The 16,014-nt window shown below is 39.6% G+C and overlaps 2 protein-coding genes across 3 annotated transcripts; both read right to left on the bottom strand.

The window, feature by feature from the left end:
* Positions 1–419: 419 nt before the first annotated feature.
* On the bottom strand, positions 420–11,245 carry LOC144664506 (ankyrin repeat and MYND domain-containing protein 1-like). 2 transcript variants are annotated; one of them, XM_078525670.1, is made up of 12 exons: positions 10,813–11,245; positions 8,924–9,070; positions 7,958–8,452; positions 6,737–7,491; positions 6,051–6,222; positions 5,339–5,518; positions 4,880–4,987; positions 4,319–4,450; positions 4,109–4,216; positions 3,336–3,510; positions 1,905–2,149; positions 420–1,818 (listed from the first exon to the last, which is right to left on the bottom strand). In XM_078525670.1, the coding sequence occupies exons 1-12, from the start codon at positions 11,104–11,106 to the stop codon at positions 1,225–1,227; spliced, it is 3,405 nt and encodes a 1,134-aa protein (XP_078381796.1). In that variant the 5' UTR covers positions 11,107–11,245; the 3' UTR covers positions 420–1,224. The 2 variants fall into 2 exon arrangements, with proteins under 2 accessions (XP_078381796.1, XP_078381795.1); XM_078525669.1 differs by having other exon boundaries at positions 1,905–2,152.
* A 2,140-nt stretch (positions 11,246–13,385) lies between these two features.
* LOC144662694 (uncharacterized) lies at positions 13,386–14,885 on the bottom strand. Its single transcript, XM_078523552.1, has one exon. It carries the CDS (start codon positions 14,844–14,846, stop codon positions 13,917–13,919), a length of 930 nt encoding a protein of 309 aa, XP_078379678.1. The 5' UTR covers positions 14,847–14,885; the 3' UTR covers positions 13,386–13,916.
* Positions 14,886–16,014: the final 1,129 nt, after the last annotated feature.

Genomic DNA, 16,014 nt, shown 5'->3' on the forward strand with positions numbered 1-16,014 from the left:
ATCCGACAGTCATCAGCTCAAATCTGATTGGCTGACAATCAAAAATGAGCATTCCGTATATAATGAGAAATTCGTCGGTCAGAGTACGCGTTCTTGGTGCTGACGAAACTGGTGATAAGATTGAACACGGAGAAAATAGAGGTGGAAGGCAAAACGCCAAGTTGTTCTGCAAGATGATTTTATAATTGTATTTTGTTTGCTGCTCTGTTCGTTTGTTGTTTTAGTTGTTTGTGTTTACTGTCTTAAATTCGGCAGGAACGCATATCCAATAACATAGGCACGCAACACGTGCATGAGTTTGTTGTCCGTAAAATCACACATTGCCTTCTTAAAAGTACGTTGTTGGAGAAATAAAAGAAGCTCAAATTATCCAACCAACTAATCTTGTTATCAGATGAATCAAATAGCGGAAACATATATGTCGAAAAATAACTTTATTCGTCATAAATAATCATTTATTACAATTAAATATACAAAGATAAGCATTTTAAATAAAAACAACCCCAAACGCACTCATATCATCACCCAGTCCATGAATACAAATAATCAAGAAAATGCGAGTGAAACCGCGAAGTAAATCAAGGACAAACAGAACTTAACAGATCGCCACATTTTTTGCGCAAACCAATGAACATCTCCTCTCGGCTTGTTTTGCTCAACGACCGTGCCCAGCCTATTTTTTTTTATGTAGGAATGGCAAGAGACGGAGATAGTATGGTCACGCGCGTTGCGTGATGTCACTGGGGTGACCGGTACTACATGGCTAGTCACCAAAGAAGTGTAAAATTTTTCTCCAACAAGAAAGGAAGATTTAAGAAACTACACATACCTGCGATCATTTACAAATCGCCATCACGCGAAGATGTACAAATGTTTGTTTTCGCAATGCTTGGCCCGCCAACACACATAAAAGCTGTAAACTGCTAGCCTGTGAACAACAGACGGATTTCTGCCTGTTGTTTAATTACACGCCGCCGAAAGGCAGGCGCTGCTTGGCGTTCATAAGCTGTAAAACTGCGCGTGGTCGTAGAAATTGTCTATTCTATGTTTCCTATTGGGAAAATCAAGGGACTCTTTAAATAGAAATATTAAATCCTGAGTCCGCAGGACGACAGGGTACAGTACTTGGCGCCTTCTTAGTGTTACTCAACAAATCAAAGCCAAAGGTCGGTTCTTTCTTTCTTCTATGTTCCACCGTCAAGTCCACATTTTAACATTCCCATGTTATTTCTTGACCTTTGTTGATGACGAGGAAGCGACCCGCTTAGATACTCGCGACGCCGAGGGAGTCTGCGGTTTACGCCCCTTCTCACCCCTCCCTCGAGAAGGCGTCTTTCTTTGAGAGCTTGTGGGGGTGGTAGAAGGGGGAGGGGCGTCAGGGTCCGTGGTCGGGGTGGGGCTGTCTGCTCGGCGACTAGAAGCTGTCTTCACCCCACCCCCTGTCAAACGGACACATTCCTCCCTGTGCCTCGCATTCCACGCTTTGAGTTTGCACGACTTGCTACAATAGAAAACCTCTTTACATCGCGTACAGGCCGACAAGCGAATTCCTATCGAGCGGCCGCACTCGTAACAGTATCTAAAGCGGTTCTTCATCACTTGTTTGCGCTGCTTCAAAGCTTGAGTCGCCAGTGCAGAAATACTCATGTGGTCAGCGGCCTTGGTCACAGCAATACGTAGGCCGCAATTGTCGTCTCGACCTGGGGACGAGGGTTTGATGTGGGGCTCAGGAGCACTGGAACCTAGTGAACATGGAGTGCTTTCTTTACTGGCATCAGGAGCTGGTGACAATTCTGAGATCACGCCATCTTTTCCTCGCTGAAAAAGAAGGAATTATTGATAAAATATTTACGATTCAGTATATGCGCAAGACGTTTTTTAATTTTTTTCTTTTTTGAGCGTACCTCGTCATCGACCCCGCCAGTTCCAGTTATAGCCTCGACTTCACGATCCGCTTGAGCCTCGATCTCACCCTCTTCTCCGTCGTCTCCGCCAAAAACCTCGTTTTCAAGTCGAAAGCTAACCCGGCTGCATCTCAAGATGTCATTTTTCCCGGCAGGGCAGAGGTCATGCTCCTTCAGCTTGCTCACTTTGTCAGGTGATTTAAGGATGCCCCAAGCTGAGTGATGAGTTCCTTCGGCATTCAGTGCTGCTGAAAAGACAAACACAAGCTCATTATTAACTCTTTCAAGCTGAAGTAGTATTAACATCTTATTTCTCCTTACTAGCAATAAAAGCATTACTAAACAAACAGCAAGAAGAATTTGTATGTCCACACTAGTGCTGAAATGGTGTTAGAAATACACTTGTTTGTCGTGTTATTAAAAAGCAATTCAAACACGTTGCGCTTAAAAAAACTGGCATGCGATGTTTCACTTCTTAAACCTCCGGACTAATCAACCCATGCGTACATTTCAAGACAGCCTAACTGCCTTCTGCCAGTTGGGGTTCTTACGTACATTGTATTTGTTTGATTTGTTTTTTGCATAGGACCCCACAAGCTTTCTTTACTTTAACCGTTTCACAAGAACTGTTTAAGGTAATTCCCTAGAAATAGAACTGCTTATAGATTTCCAACCAAACTTTGCCAGTTGGTTGTTTACCTTAAGGGAAGTTAAATTTTGAAATAAAAAGGGGGGTCACCATATTCGTTTAGGAGCAGGAAGACCTTGTATTTACCATATAATTCCTTATATTTCCTTTGCGAGTACTGCTGAAAGTGCACGTTTTCGGTGATAACGTATTATTCTGCCATAGAAATTGATCTGTATTCATTTTATAGAAAGAATTTGATCGCTACTTTCGAACTAAGAGAAAAAAATGATAGGTCACCGAACTCGTTTACGAGAAAACGATGATTTCTCTCTCTCGCGAGCCTGGCCGCATAGAAAAAAGCTGCCATTTTATGTGCGCGCGCTAATTACGCGTAAAATTCTGCGCAGTAAGGATGCGCAATGCAATACTAGGGAATCACCTGAACTTATGGGCTAGATATAGCAGAACTGACAAAACGAACAAACGAATAAAAAATAAAGAAAGAAACTAGATGAAATCCTCCTCACGATGAACAAAGTTCAAACCAAAACTGTACATTGTGAATTTGCCCAGCCATTAAAACCAACGCTGAAGTTTGTTTTTAGAATGCATGCCCTTGTTGTTTTGATTAGACATCTAAAATGGTCCTGACTTGTGGTGAAATAAATTTAACTGCAAATACATGATCATACATGGCAAATGTTTGTTACATACAGCCATCCCGCTCTGCTCAAAAGCGGAGTGAACTGTTCTATCGGTGTTTCACAAGACATTATTTTCTCAATATTAAAACAGGTTACCTTCAGCTTGCCTCTCCGCCTCCTCCAGTTGTTTCTCAATCAGTTCTTTTTCTTTTTTCAACACCTGTGTTCGTAACAGATCTCCCAGATGGTCCAACATTTCCCTGCGAGCATTGTAGCACTCGCGCTCTGTCACCGTGAGGGCATGGTAAGGAGTGTGAGCGATCTTGCGATCCTGAGGAGATCAAAAATAACAGAAAAATAAGCTTGATGTTGAGGCTGAAGAAAAAAAAAAACACATTCCGGGCATGTATTGTGTATTTCAACGTACACATAAGTATATACGGCGGTAAAAAGAATTAATTGTTTTGATCATTTTGCTTAAAAACGAGTTCTAAAGTTTTCCTCTACTGTGAAAATAGGGGAACTAAGATTGACACTGAAATAACATAGGGTTTTTAGTGTTAGGGCTCAGGGGCACCCAACGAGAAAATTTTACTATATGCAAATGATATGTGTCTGAACATCTTTTTTACGTTATAAGTATCCTTTTTGAGCGATTTAAAGCCTTATTTTTAAAAGCTAAGAAATGTGTATCTTTTTGGATACGCTAGCTGAACTTTCAAACTTCAGACAATTTGCAGCTGTTGCCTTCTCGAAAATCGTTGCGGGCCTTTTTTCGTTCCAAAACGACAATTTCTCTCTTCAAAAATAACAGGCATTACTTTCCCCATGTCTCGAATGTTTGAGCTAATTGGCCTTAAAAAAGTAACAATATAGTCAGAGCTGCATGCATTTTATGTACTACGTGAATGTACACATGAGATCTTTACCTGATAAAACACATTGTAAGCATAATCAACAACAGTTCCAGGAGGATACTTCAGGCTCACAGTTATCGGAGACAAAATGTTGGCGCCAGCTCTCATTAGCTTGTTTATCTGTAACAAGACAGGATGTGTAGTGAGGTTGAAAAAAATCCTTTAGAAGCCATGTAATCTTTAATGCTTTCTTAATATCTTCGCATATGAAAATAAACTTACAAGTTTTATTCTTCCAGCCGGAGTCCTTCTTCTTTCAGCCATGAATGACGTTGCAGCACAAAGTGCTGACCCCACCCCCCTGGAAAGACGAAGGCTGGAGTTAGCTCCATGTTCCAGAAGTGTGTCTACAGCCTGCCGGAGAAAAGAACAGAAAAATATTTTCATTTAACACTATGGGAAAGAACAATAGAAGCTAAGGCTATGAGCAAGAACATCGAATAATAAAGGTCCCCTATCAAAGGTAAAATAAATGATAACAGGTTGAAGAAAATGCCGCATTTTGACAGTTTTTTCCAACTGTTTTCAAGTTTGTCATTGTGCGATCTATCTCAATTTTTCCCATTCTAAACAATCGTGTACCCTTATGTTGTATTTTTACCTTTTAGAGCTTTTTTTACCTTAATAAACATTTATTTTCAGGTTTCCCTCAATTTGAAGGTAGCATTAAGCTCATTTGACTATTCCTAGCTGTCAATTCTGAATAAGTTTGTTTCAATTAAAACAAACAACACACAAACAGATAAGAACGTAATCATGTCAAGGAGGGGATTAATGTCTTACCAAATCATTTCCACTACAGATCGCCAAGGAAAGAGCTGAGTGTCCTTCACACAACAGATCAGGATTAGCTCCATACTCTAACAGGAGTCGCACAACAGCACATGACACCTACAAGTAATTTCATATTTATTAAAACTAGACTTGCAAAGGTACAATGTATGTAATGTTGATCAAAGGGACCTACCGGTATAACTTTGTTGGGAGGGATGTGGTTTGGGCAACTACCGTGAAAAAGAAATTCGTGCACAAGAAAAGTAGGAGATAAAAAAATTGTGCACAAGTGAGCGCGGGAAAAAAAAATCAAGCAGGCCCCACCTGGTAAACATGGATGGTGGAGGGTTATGTTCAACTTGGTAAAAAAAATCTTGCAAATACCAAAGCTGAAAAATTTCTTACTCCAAAGAAATTGTCCACCCCCTCAAAATTAAATGGCCTATCCCTAAAATTAAGCTGTAATACCTGGTCATTATCCTCTCTTGAGCACGCTATGTGTGATGGAGTTCTTCCATTCTCCTCAGCACCAAATGCATAGTCTCTGATGTTAGGGTCGGCACCTGACTTGAGAAGCAGCTCAGTAATCTCTACTCCTGTTTCATCAGGTAGTGCTACAGCAATGTGCAGAGGTGCAATACCTGATTGCTAATAAAGAAAAAAAACAAAGAAATGCATGTACTTAATTGACTCAATTCATAGTTCAGTTCAATAACCCTTATGCATGTTTACGTCAGACTGGCTAATTTTACCACCAAGCCTCGCTTTTGAAGTGCAAACTTGTAAATTTTATCATGAACGAATTCCCAAAGCAGCAAAAATGAAAAGAATATCCACGTGAAAACTGCATGAAGGTGGCAGAGGACTGAGAATAATTTGCTTAAACAAGGCTTGGTGGTGAATTTTGAGTTAATGATGTTATCATGCATAAGGTCTATTCAATTCAATTTTGCTGCCACAGCACAGTTCTTCACTGGAAAGAGGTTTTTTTTGCGTTCAATTTTTCTTATAGCGGTCTTGCATTGTTAAAAAGATATGAACTATAAAATTGCTACTTGTATGCTGGAGTATAAGCTGAAGGTAATAGCTGTTTAAAAAGAAGTGTAAACAAAAATAACATTTATATACATGTAGTGCAATATTATTCTTTTTCCTATTATACATAAGAATTATTTCTTACCTCCTTTGATAGCTTGGCAGAAGTGTCAGCTCCTTTCTGAAGTAAAATCTCTACAGCAGCTGTGTCTGCAGCTTTCACAGCAAAGAAAAGAACAGGCATTGGAAGAGACGATGCATTCGGGTCTGCACCGCGCCACAGTAAAAGGCGGACTGTGGCTTCCAGGTGGGGACGCCTGAAATAAAATGGAAAATACAATGACTGTAGAACTGGAATGGTACTACACGTACATTTATGAAAACATGTTATTGTACATGCAAGATTGTGGCTTGAATACCCTGGCCGATGTCATGCTGTGCCTGTGGACAAGACACTGTTACATTACCTGATACAGTCAACTCTCTCTTAACGGACACCTCTATAAGACGGACACCTCTTTAAGACGGACACCTGGTGTCAGTCCTGTCCCAGCTGTTTTTCAGTCATTTTACTGTAACTAAAATCCCTATAAGACAGACACCTCTTGAACCTGACAGTGTCTGTTTTAGATAGAGTTGACTGTAAACTTAACAGATGAAAGCTACAGCTACATGTACATGTACATGTGAACATGGACATAAAGAACATTGCCAGGCTGTAGATTTACTTGGATGGTGATCATCAATGATGAACTTTCTACAAAATCGTGTCTGTTCAAAGTTAAAAACAGCAAGTACATGTATAAGTTGTTGATATGCATCATTACTTACCTTTGCACAGCCAGTAAAACCTGTTTGTTCTGCTCCAAGCTGTTCTCACTTCGTAAATCATCACCTGATTCTGACGGCTGCCTTGTGCTGCTCACTGCACTCATGATACTAAACAGTGAAGGATCCATCACACTAAGCTTGTCAGATTTTCCAACACTCCTTTCACGCGCTGATGAAACATCGCTGATTGGTGTCAACATCCCAGAGTCCAGCTGATTATCATCACCGCGATCCATGTTTATTTTTGTTCTTTGGTCATTGATACTTCTCTTAAAACCATTTCTGTTTAAATCTAATTTAATTTTCATATTATTGTTTAAATTGTTTTCTAATTCAGCACTATTTTCATCCTTATCTCTGCATGTTCTGTCTGTGAATTCAATAATTCTGTATGATGTCCTTGGATCATTCATTTCATCTTGGTTTATTTCGTTTTGAATATTTTCCACACATTCATCTTCAGAATTTTCCTCAGTATCTCCAGAATCAAGAACATTTGTTTCCACCCTGGCATCTTCAACCACGACACTTTGACGATAATTGCGATGAATGTAAGTTCCTTTCTGTCGATCTTCTTGTATGCAATTGAATAAATTTTCATAAGGAATGTTTTCGGCAATGTTATCTTTCCAAGTGTGTTTGGTGTAGAAGAGGACATGACATGCAGCGAGAACTGACAGACCCTCGTCATTTAACTTGTTTACATTGGCACCATTGTCTAGCAGGCAGTTGATGACATCTCTGTGACAGTTGACCTAACGAGCAAAGTGTAAGCTTTTTAATAAGTATAAACAAAAAATCGACAACTGTGGTACAACAAAACTGATATGTCACAGTGGCCTGGTCTGGAGCTACATGGGTTTACACAGCAGCGGTTAATGCTTCGTGACAGACACTAGTATAGCCCTTTAGACAAAATGGTCTGTGGCCTTAGTACTTGTTTCATGCATAGTGAATGTCACATCTTGCAGCAAATTTTTAATGAACAATCTTTCATTTGTACCCTGATTAAAGTACATGTACAATAGTTACTGTAGTTCAGTTACTTGAAATGCGACATTGTGTTGTACCATAATGATTGTCTTTCCCTGTAATTCCCAGAATGAAATTAATTTAAGGCACAGGCAGCAAAAAATGTGATGGTACATGTACAGATGTACATGTACATACAGTAAAAACCCTTTAACAGGCATCAACACATTTAAATGACTGTATACTTACTGATGCAGCAAGAAGGGCAGTGTATCCAGTTTTATCAGCAACGTCCACATGGACTTTTCCACTTTCAATTAAACTTCTTACTTTAATACAGTCCCCTGCAGCCGAAGCTCTTAAAAGTTCCTCTGATGCCTGTTCGATGGGTCCTTTAGATCCCTTATTACCACGAACACCTTCTAAAATGTCTGCATATGAAAAAGAGTTAGGAATCTGAGACAAAAGTTTGCTTGATTCCTTGTCATCGACTCCTTCAAAGTCCTGTAATGAAGGAGTAGTGTTTCTTACGCTCTCCTTAGCAGAGTTCGCTCTTCTCACCCTGCCCGACAAGTTGTTACCAGCGTTCACATTGTAGTTAGAGTAGTGTTGGAACAGGAATGCACTTTCCATGACAGAGCACAGTTTAATGAGACGTTCACCAGACCACAGACCAACATCTTGTTCATTGTTAGAGTAAGTCATGATACCGGGGCCATCTCTCTCGTCCCTCCAATATATTCCCTAGAAAGTAAAATAGACCAATTATACAACGGTTACCGTAAATAAAGATACATTTACCGGCATGCAATGCACCTGTACTGTACTGTACTGTACACTTGACAAAATAATTATCTAGCATTAAGGGCAAGCAAAATGTGCAAACTGCTTTCCTAGGTGTGTATACTCCCTCTCTCCAGTTCATGTCATATACGTGTAACTGTCATTCTTTTTTAAGTAACACAGTTTTTGTTTGGATGCATTTAAATCCCCTACTAACAATGTCAAATAACTTTTATAAAATTAAATTTTGGCATTATTTATGAATCATAAACTTGAGATGTCAGGTAAATCATTTCACTAATGAAATCTGAGGGACATGGCCTGGGTGAGAAACCTGTACTTGCCGTTTCAGTTTCCATACATTTGTTTGCAAAACAGTGCTGTTGTCTACCGCAAAGTTTATTTAAATTGAACACAACTCCATGTACAAACCTCAAACTTGTTACCACTAGGGAAGATAAATGTTCCAAATCCTTCCTTCTTGTCATTTTCAAAGTGACCTTCAAATTTTGTACCATCTGGCCAGGTATATACTCCTTTGCCTTGTCTTTTATCTCTGTAGAAATCTCCACTGTAACTCTACAGAAAAAGAGAACAGACCTCTCAAGTCTCACGATTTTGCTGTGAGACTCACGACTTTTAGTTCAATCTCACGGTCTCACGACAAGACACAAAAATCTCACGATAAACAGAGTCACAAGCTATAAGGATACAATTTCTTGTATAATGTCATTTTTGGCTTACTAAGGCGATTGTCTTGCGCCAATTCTGTGTAAATCCGTAGCCAGCAAAGGTATTTCATTAGTTTGTTCGCTAGACACACAATCGAAACCCATATATAGAAGACACAAGCCGTGAAAAGAACGTTAATTTTTGTGTTGCTAAAACAGGAAAAAAACTCCTTCTCTTGATTAGCACCTGGTTTTAGTTATTTTTGTCCATCAGTTGATTAATCTCCCGGTTTTTACTCGAATCTCCCGGTTTTTTGACCTCGATCTCCAGATTTCCGGTTCTTTGAGGTTGAGAGGTCTGAGAGAAGTATAGAACTTTATCTAGAGCAAAATGATTTTATTTACATATAAGTCAACATAATGTTATTGTGCAGTTCCAGAAAATAGCCATTTCCTTCACATGGAAGATCATTGGAAATCCCTAAGAGGTCGAGGTGTCAAATTAAGCCACTTTTTAGGAAAGTACAGCTTATCTGGAATTTCTGATCGGGCAAAATTCAAACTGTATCAGAAACAACAAAAGCTGCGAATTAATTTATAATACATTAAAATAATTTATAAATTAATTTCGGCATGACAAGAGCACGCTGTTTGAAATCAAGTCCCTATACTGCTGTGCGGCATGGCAAGGCCTGCCGTGCTAAATAGTCATGCAGAACTTAATTCAGTCTGCCAAACTGAATAGTTCCAAACACCGTGCTACCGCCATGCTTAAGTCAAACTTGATTAGAACTCCAATTTAGTTTGGCACAGCAGTATCACAACGTTTGGAACAGGCCTAATTAAGCAGCATACGTGTTTTGTTGTCATAACTGACAAATCCCAAAAGCCAAATTGTACTGTTTTAGACTGTCAAAAAACGGTGAAGGCAAATCTATACAGTATCATTCTCTTTTTATCAGGATTCAACACATAACCTGTCATACATAGTTTAAATTTCAACTCAGAAATCAACGGGTTATTAACGCCATCATTAGAATCATAGAATGCAATCAATATGCAACGTGATAATTTAATTTTAATAATTTATATCCACATGCCGGCTTTTAAAGCTACAGTAGTGTTGTATGTTCCATATTTTTTACGTTCGCACCTCTGTTTAGCTTGCTTCGCAGTGTAAAATTTAAGTCGATGCATAACAAATAACTTGAACAAAAGGTAAACAGCGCCAGCTTCACTGTCGAAAGTGTACACAAACCGCGCAGGCATATGTCTTCTGACCGACGGTCTAGAAAATATTTTTTGCTGTGAAATTTTAGCATTTACTTCAACAAATAAGAATCAAATGTAAAATGACACATAAATCGCGTATTGCACAGAAAATAATGCCAAGGCTCGCCTAAAAAATGAACAACTGCAGAAAAGTCGACAAGTACACTTTAGTAAATTGACTCGAGAACATTACAATACCCAATTATATTTAAACGTTCTTACTTCCACAATGAAACTTCTGTCTTTAGTTTTTCCTTTAAGGAGCCAATTTAAAAATTGCCAAAATACTTAAGTTAATTTTAAACCAAGTCGATGCTAATTCTTAAAATCGTAGACGGTTTAACTTTGTTATTTGTAAAGCTTAGCGCAGCTAATTACCTCTCCATCTGCCCAAGTCAGCGTTCCAAAACCATGCCGCAGATCTCTCACTAAAGCACCGTCGTAAACAGACCCATCTGGCCAATACTGCTTGCCATAACCGTGCCTTGTATTGTCAACATACTCTCCATCATAACAAGCTCCATTAGGCCACTTAAAGATCCCACGGCCACTCTTTTTGCTGCCCTCTAGCTCGCCATGATAAACAGCCCCGCTCTTGTATTCGCGGCGATATTGGCTCGTGTTTAGACGAAGCACACGGCTCGATGTAGAAATTTTTGTACCTCTTTTCATACCTCATAACAAACATGCGATGAGTCTTTCAACTTCACAATGATAACATTTGCTGCTGTATAAACTGGATATTTTCACATCGATATCTCAATGTCGACTGCTCATCTGCTCAGCTAAAGTTGAATGAACAACTCGCAGATGTCACGTCTTTGTTTCCCGTGTTGCTAGGTCACCAAATATGGGCAACTATTGTCTGGGATGAAATTGAAAACAAAAGAAAGAAAAAAAGGGAAATAATAGGAGAAAATCTGCGAATTATTTGTTTTGTTTAAAAGCTGGGAAATGTATATATCAACTAAGTTCTTTCAGTTTATGGAAGTCAATAAAATAAATAAAATAACATCAACACCATAAAGTTACAATCAGCAACCTACTTCCAAAATCCCTTATATCACTTTCTTCAGCCTTTCCCAAAAAAGTCTAAGGAAAAAATCCTTTAATGGTTAGCCCCCTTACCACCCTAGTTACAGGGTTTTTTTTCTTTCTTTTTTTTTAATCAAACTTGAGCCTCAGAGCGGTTTTCCTCTGTTGCTCATTTTAACCACCACAATGGCTTTTTTAATAAAAATAAAAAACACACCGCGGGGACAAACATGACAACAACAACAACAACAAAACCTTTATTTAGACACAATGGGGTAAAAAGCTACATAGCTTGTGGGGTCGTGTGTAAATAAAACATTAATACTAGTAGATAAAAACATTAAAACTATATTGAGGTAAAAAACGCTAAACTAATTGCTAAAAATAGATAAATTGCTAAAATTGTTACAATGCAGTTAAAAAAACTTTGATTTAAAAACTTAAACCTCTTGGAAAAAGTTTAGGTATATGAAAGGGTAGGGAAATCTGCCATAATGATATTTGAAAAGGCTTTTACATTTAATTTAAATATTTCCAGCAGACGCGACTTTTGGCTGTATCGTCTTAATTTATTTAGTGCTTCATAAAAATGACAAGAAAACTTCCCATTTTAGGTAAATGTGATTTCGTGTAGGGTATATGAAAGAGGTGCCTTTTAGCAATAAAAGGTATACAAAAGGGGTACCTTTTCTATCAAAATGGTATATAAAAGGGTAAGGGGTTAGATCTCTGGGCAGAGCCTCCCCATACAAAACGTTTTCGAGTACCCCCCCCCCCCCACCCCCCCCCGGGACCATTTCACGATACATTAAATAAGAGAGCTACTGCCTGACATCACAGTCAGCCACTGCAAATTTAGAACTACAATTAACTTCTTCCTTCTCCTCCAACAACACCCCAGCCTGAGGAAACCGATGCTGCTTTTCAGACTCTTCGCCTCCTTATAACTCCATGTTCACTTCTTATCATATCAGAGTATGTAAATTCAGTAATTTTATATTTCATGATATTCCTTTTTCTGCCTTTGGCTATCACCATCAGACCAGTAATTAAGTTCATCATCAGCAAAGTTCAAGGTAGATTTGAGAAATTATGCATTTCCATGCTGTTCAAGTTGAAGTTATCCCTCTACAAACATTTATGTTGTGCCTAGATAATTTTATATAGGCAGTAGGGCAGGGGGAGCAGGGGGGATGTAGCTCCCCCCCCCCAAACAAGCATTTTAGGGGGGGTCTGCCCTCACATTTCAGTGCTGAAAGTATGGTTAGCACAGCATAAAATTGGTGTATCAAGATATTCAGTCTTGTGATCTTTTGATAAAATTAATCATTTCATCAGGATCGTGTTTGGCAAAATAATATGGTGTAGGACTTTCAACAAAACTACTCTTCCAATAATGCAACTAGGAGAGGTCCTTAAACAGTAAGGATTGTATTTGAGATTACCTGTGGCATCGGCAACTTCAGAGCATAAATTTTTGCCCTCTGATGACTAAAAAACTACCCAAAAAGCACCATGAAGCATGATCGTCTGAATTGCCTTAATTATCACAAATTGATAACAGACACCGTACGCTGTTAAGTCAAGATTGCAAAGAGGTCAACTATGCAAAAGACATTTTGGAAAATATAAGTAGGGGTATTTGCCCCCTCTGGGGGCGGGGAGGTGGCACTTGGCTTGGTGTGCGAGGACCCTCCTCCACGTTTCAAAACACTCCATAGCCTCTGATATATACTGCTAAATAGTAAAAACCAATCAGAAACACAGCACAGTCAATGATTTCTCTAGGATTACCGTAACATTCCGGTTATAAGGCCCCCCACGTATAAGCCCCCCCCCCCCCGGTTATAGGCCCATCTACCTGGAAACAAAAAAATACATCCGATTATAAGCCCCCCCCCCCCGGATATAAGCCCCCCTCTACCTGATGACAGTACTGAAGAGGGCTTATTGTTGCTTTATTATGCGTTTTTAACTTAAAAAGGTATTTCGATCAACACTTCCCTGGCTTGTTTTGAAACGCTTTTTTATTCCGCTTATAACCCCTCCGGGATATAAGCCCCTCCCTTTATAAGCCCACCCAAAACCCCTTACGAAGTTGTATAAGCCCAGGGCTTATAACCGGAATTTTACAGTATGTTATCACATGAAATTTTTCAGTTTGAATCTCAAATGCCGGGGTTGGAGGTTAGAGCACTTCCATATGAAAGGTACAGGGATGCTTGTCCTAAAATTGGAATTACCGGTAAACCTCTAGATGACACCATTCTTTTTTACTGCTAGATAAATTAATTTAATTACCCTCAGTAATAAATAAATTTAGGAAGTTGGTACTCAAACCTCCATTTTCTCCAGAAAGCAGAGGTTTGAGGGAGTGAAAGACTTTCTCCCATTTCTATTTCTGTGGGAGAAGGCCTCATGTCTTCATCATCATGTCTTGTTTTTTTTCATGTTGGCAGATAGTCAATGTCAATAACACTCAACACATTGTCCATTGCATTAGAACCATCCTTAATTTCCTGGCTTATATTCAAGTTGGCAAAATGACCTCTCAAGTGCTCAAGAGCCTTCTTATTTAAATCGTTATCTTGTTTTTCTTTTTCAAACTCTTCTGTCAATCTCACAACTTCTTTCTGTAATTTCGCAATCTCAAGCAGATGTCGCTGCTCCAAGAAATGCTCATGACTTTTAAGACTTTCCTCGTATTCCTTTTCCTTTTTATTCAACCTAAGCTGAAGGTGCTCATTATTGAGTTTTTCCTTATTTAGGTCTGCTTGTGTCTGACTGAGTGCCTTCTGTGTGTCATCTCTCTCAAGTTTTAGCTGTCTACAATCTTCTCTTGAAACTTTCAAGTTGGAATGATACCTTCTCACATCTTCTTTCAATGCTTTATAGTTCATTTTTAACCGCTCGTATTTCTTTCTCAAAATGCAAAAGCTGTTATTTACGAGTTCGTCCGCTTCGGCGACATCTTTGAACTTTTCTTTCCAAGTTTCAATCTCGTCTTGTGCAGATTGCAACATGGCGGCGAGTTTTAGGTTTTGCATTTTAGCCTTCTGTAGGAACTTTCGCAACATTTTCAGTTCACTTTGGCTCCATATGCACTCATCTTGATCCTTATCTTTAGGTTTACTCGGTTGTTTTCTCTCTTTGGCAACGGCTTGCCTTTTCTCGAGGCGTTCCAAACCTACTTGCAACTCTTCGTCAGTTGATTTTTTGGCCTTTTCCTCCCCAATATAAACCCTTCGATACACTTCGTCAAGATATTTTGCCTTTTCTTTACTTCCATCATCTTCTTTTGGACAATTAAGCAACTCATCTACACTACCAAACTGAAATTTAGGAGGAAAAATCTCTGCGACCCAGTGATCCGTCATCTTGAATGCAATAAGTGTCAGGCACTTTCCACACAAGTGGAGGAGGGCTTGGACCCGAGCGAAGGTAATGGCGGGAAATGGAAAATGCGTGTTTCGCTCTTCGTTGCGGGACGCGAATGAGAGGCGGCTGTATTCGCAGGCTAGAGTAAACAATGCGTAACAAATATGGCGGCCGACGAACCATCATCGCAGCATTTTTTCTTCTTAACATCCATGTTCTTAATAAAGAGGAGGAAGAAAGTATGGAGAATGTAATGGATTTTTCTGGTGTTCTGGAAGTGCTATTCATAAAGGAGAGGAGCCAACCTGACTTTTTCAAAGGTAGGGAGGGACGTATTTGAATCCGCAGCGCTCAACTCGCCGTCCGCCATTTTGGATTTTTATTCGCAAAGTTCTGTTCATGTAGTGTCCCTGGGAGGATCCATGGTTCTGTACATAATTTATGCCACTATGGAATGGACGCATTCTGTCTATTCCGGAATAGGAATGCAGAATAGAGAAAACATGCGCATTTCACATTCTTGCCATTCTCATTCTCAGAATTGTGAATAAAAAACACGCGCTTTTAGAGGCGTATTAATCTCGTACCCATATCTCAACCCCGGAGAGAACATCGGAAAGTCGGATTTGCCGCGTCAAATGTGTCAGAAACGACACACGACACCGTGGAAGTAGACATCTGGGACGAGATAAGAGCGTATATTAAAATTTAAAATTTAAAATCCGAACGAAAATCCGAGACCCGGTTTGTTTCAAATCCGAGACCTGAGCCCGAGACGCCACGATTCAAAAATCCGAGCGCGAGACTTTAACAGCGCTCTGTAGCTCGCTGTCTGCTCTATCGTACCCGTACTCAATCTATCACCCTTACTGCAATCTAAAGGGCGCTTAAATCAAAAAGAGACTCTCGCATGAAAAAGAAATGGCACCCAGTGCGCTAACAGAATGGTGTAGTATACCGCACAAATATAAATGGAAGACAAGTGGGACACCCAACTCCGCTAATGCATGCAGTCTCTCTCTCCTTTGCAGAAACTCCTCCACCGTGGCGCGTGGCGCACTTATGGGTCTGACGCGAATACACGCAGGAGCCTCTGTCGAGGACAGAGCGATTTAGTCATATCAGTGAGTATAAACCCAAGATATTTCCCAGTCCCAAACAAAAATA

This window comes from Oculina patagonica, chromosome 8 (assembly GCF_052425735.1).
Source record: "Oculina patagonica isolate OP01 chromosome 8, crgOcupat, whole genome shotgun sequence".
NCBI classification, from domain to species: domain Eukaryota; kingdom Metazoa; phylum Cnidaria; class Anthozoa; order Scleractinia; family Oculinidae; genus Oculina; species Oculina patagonica.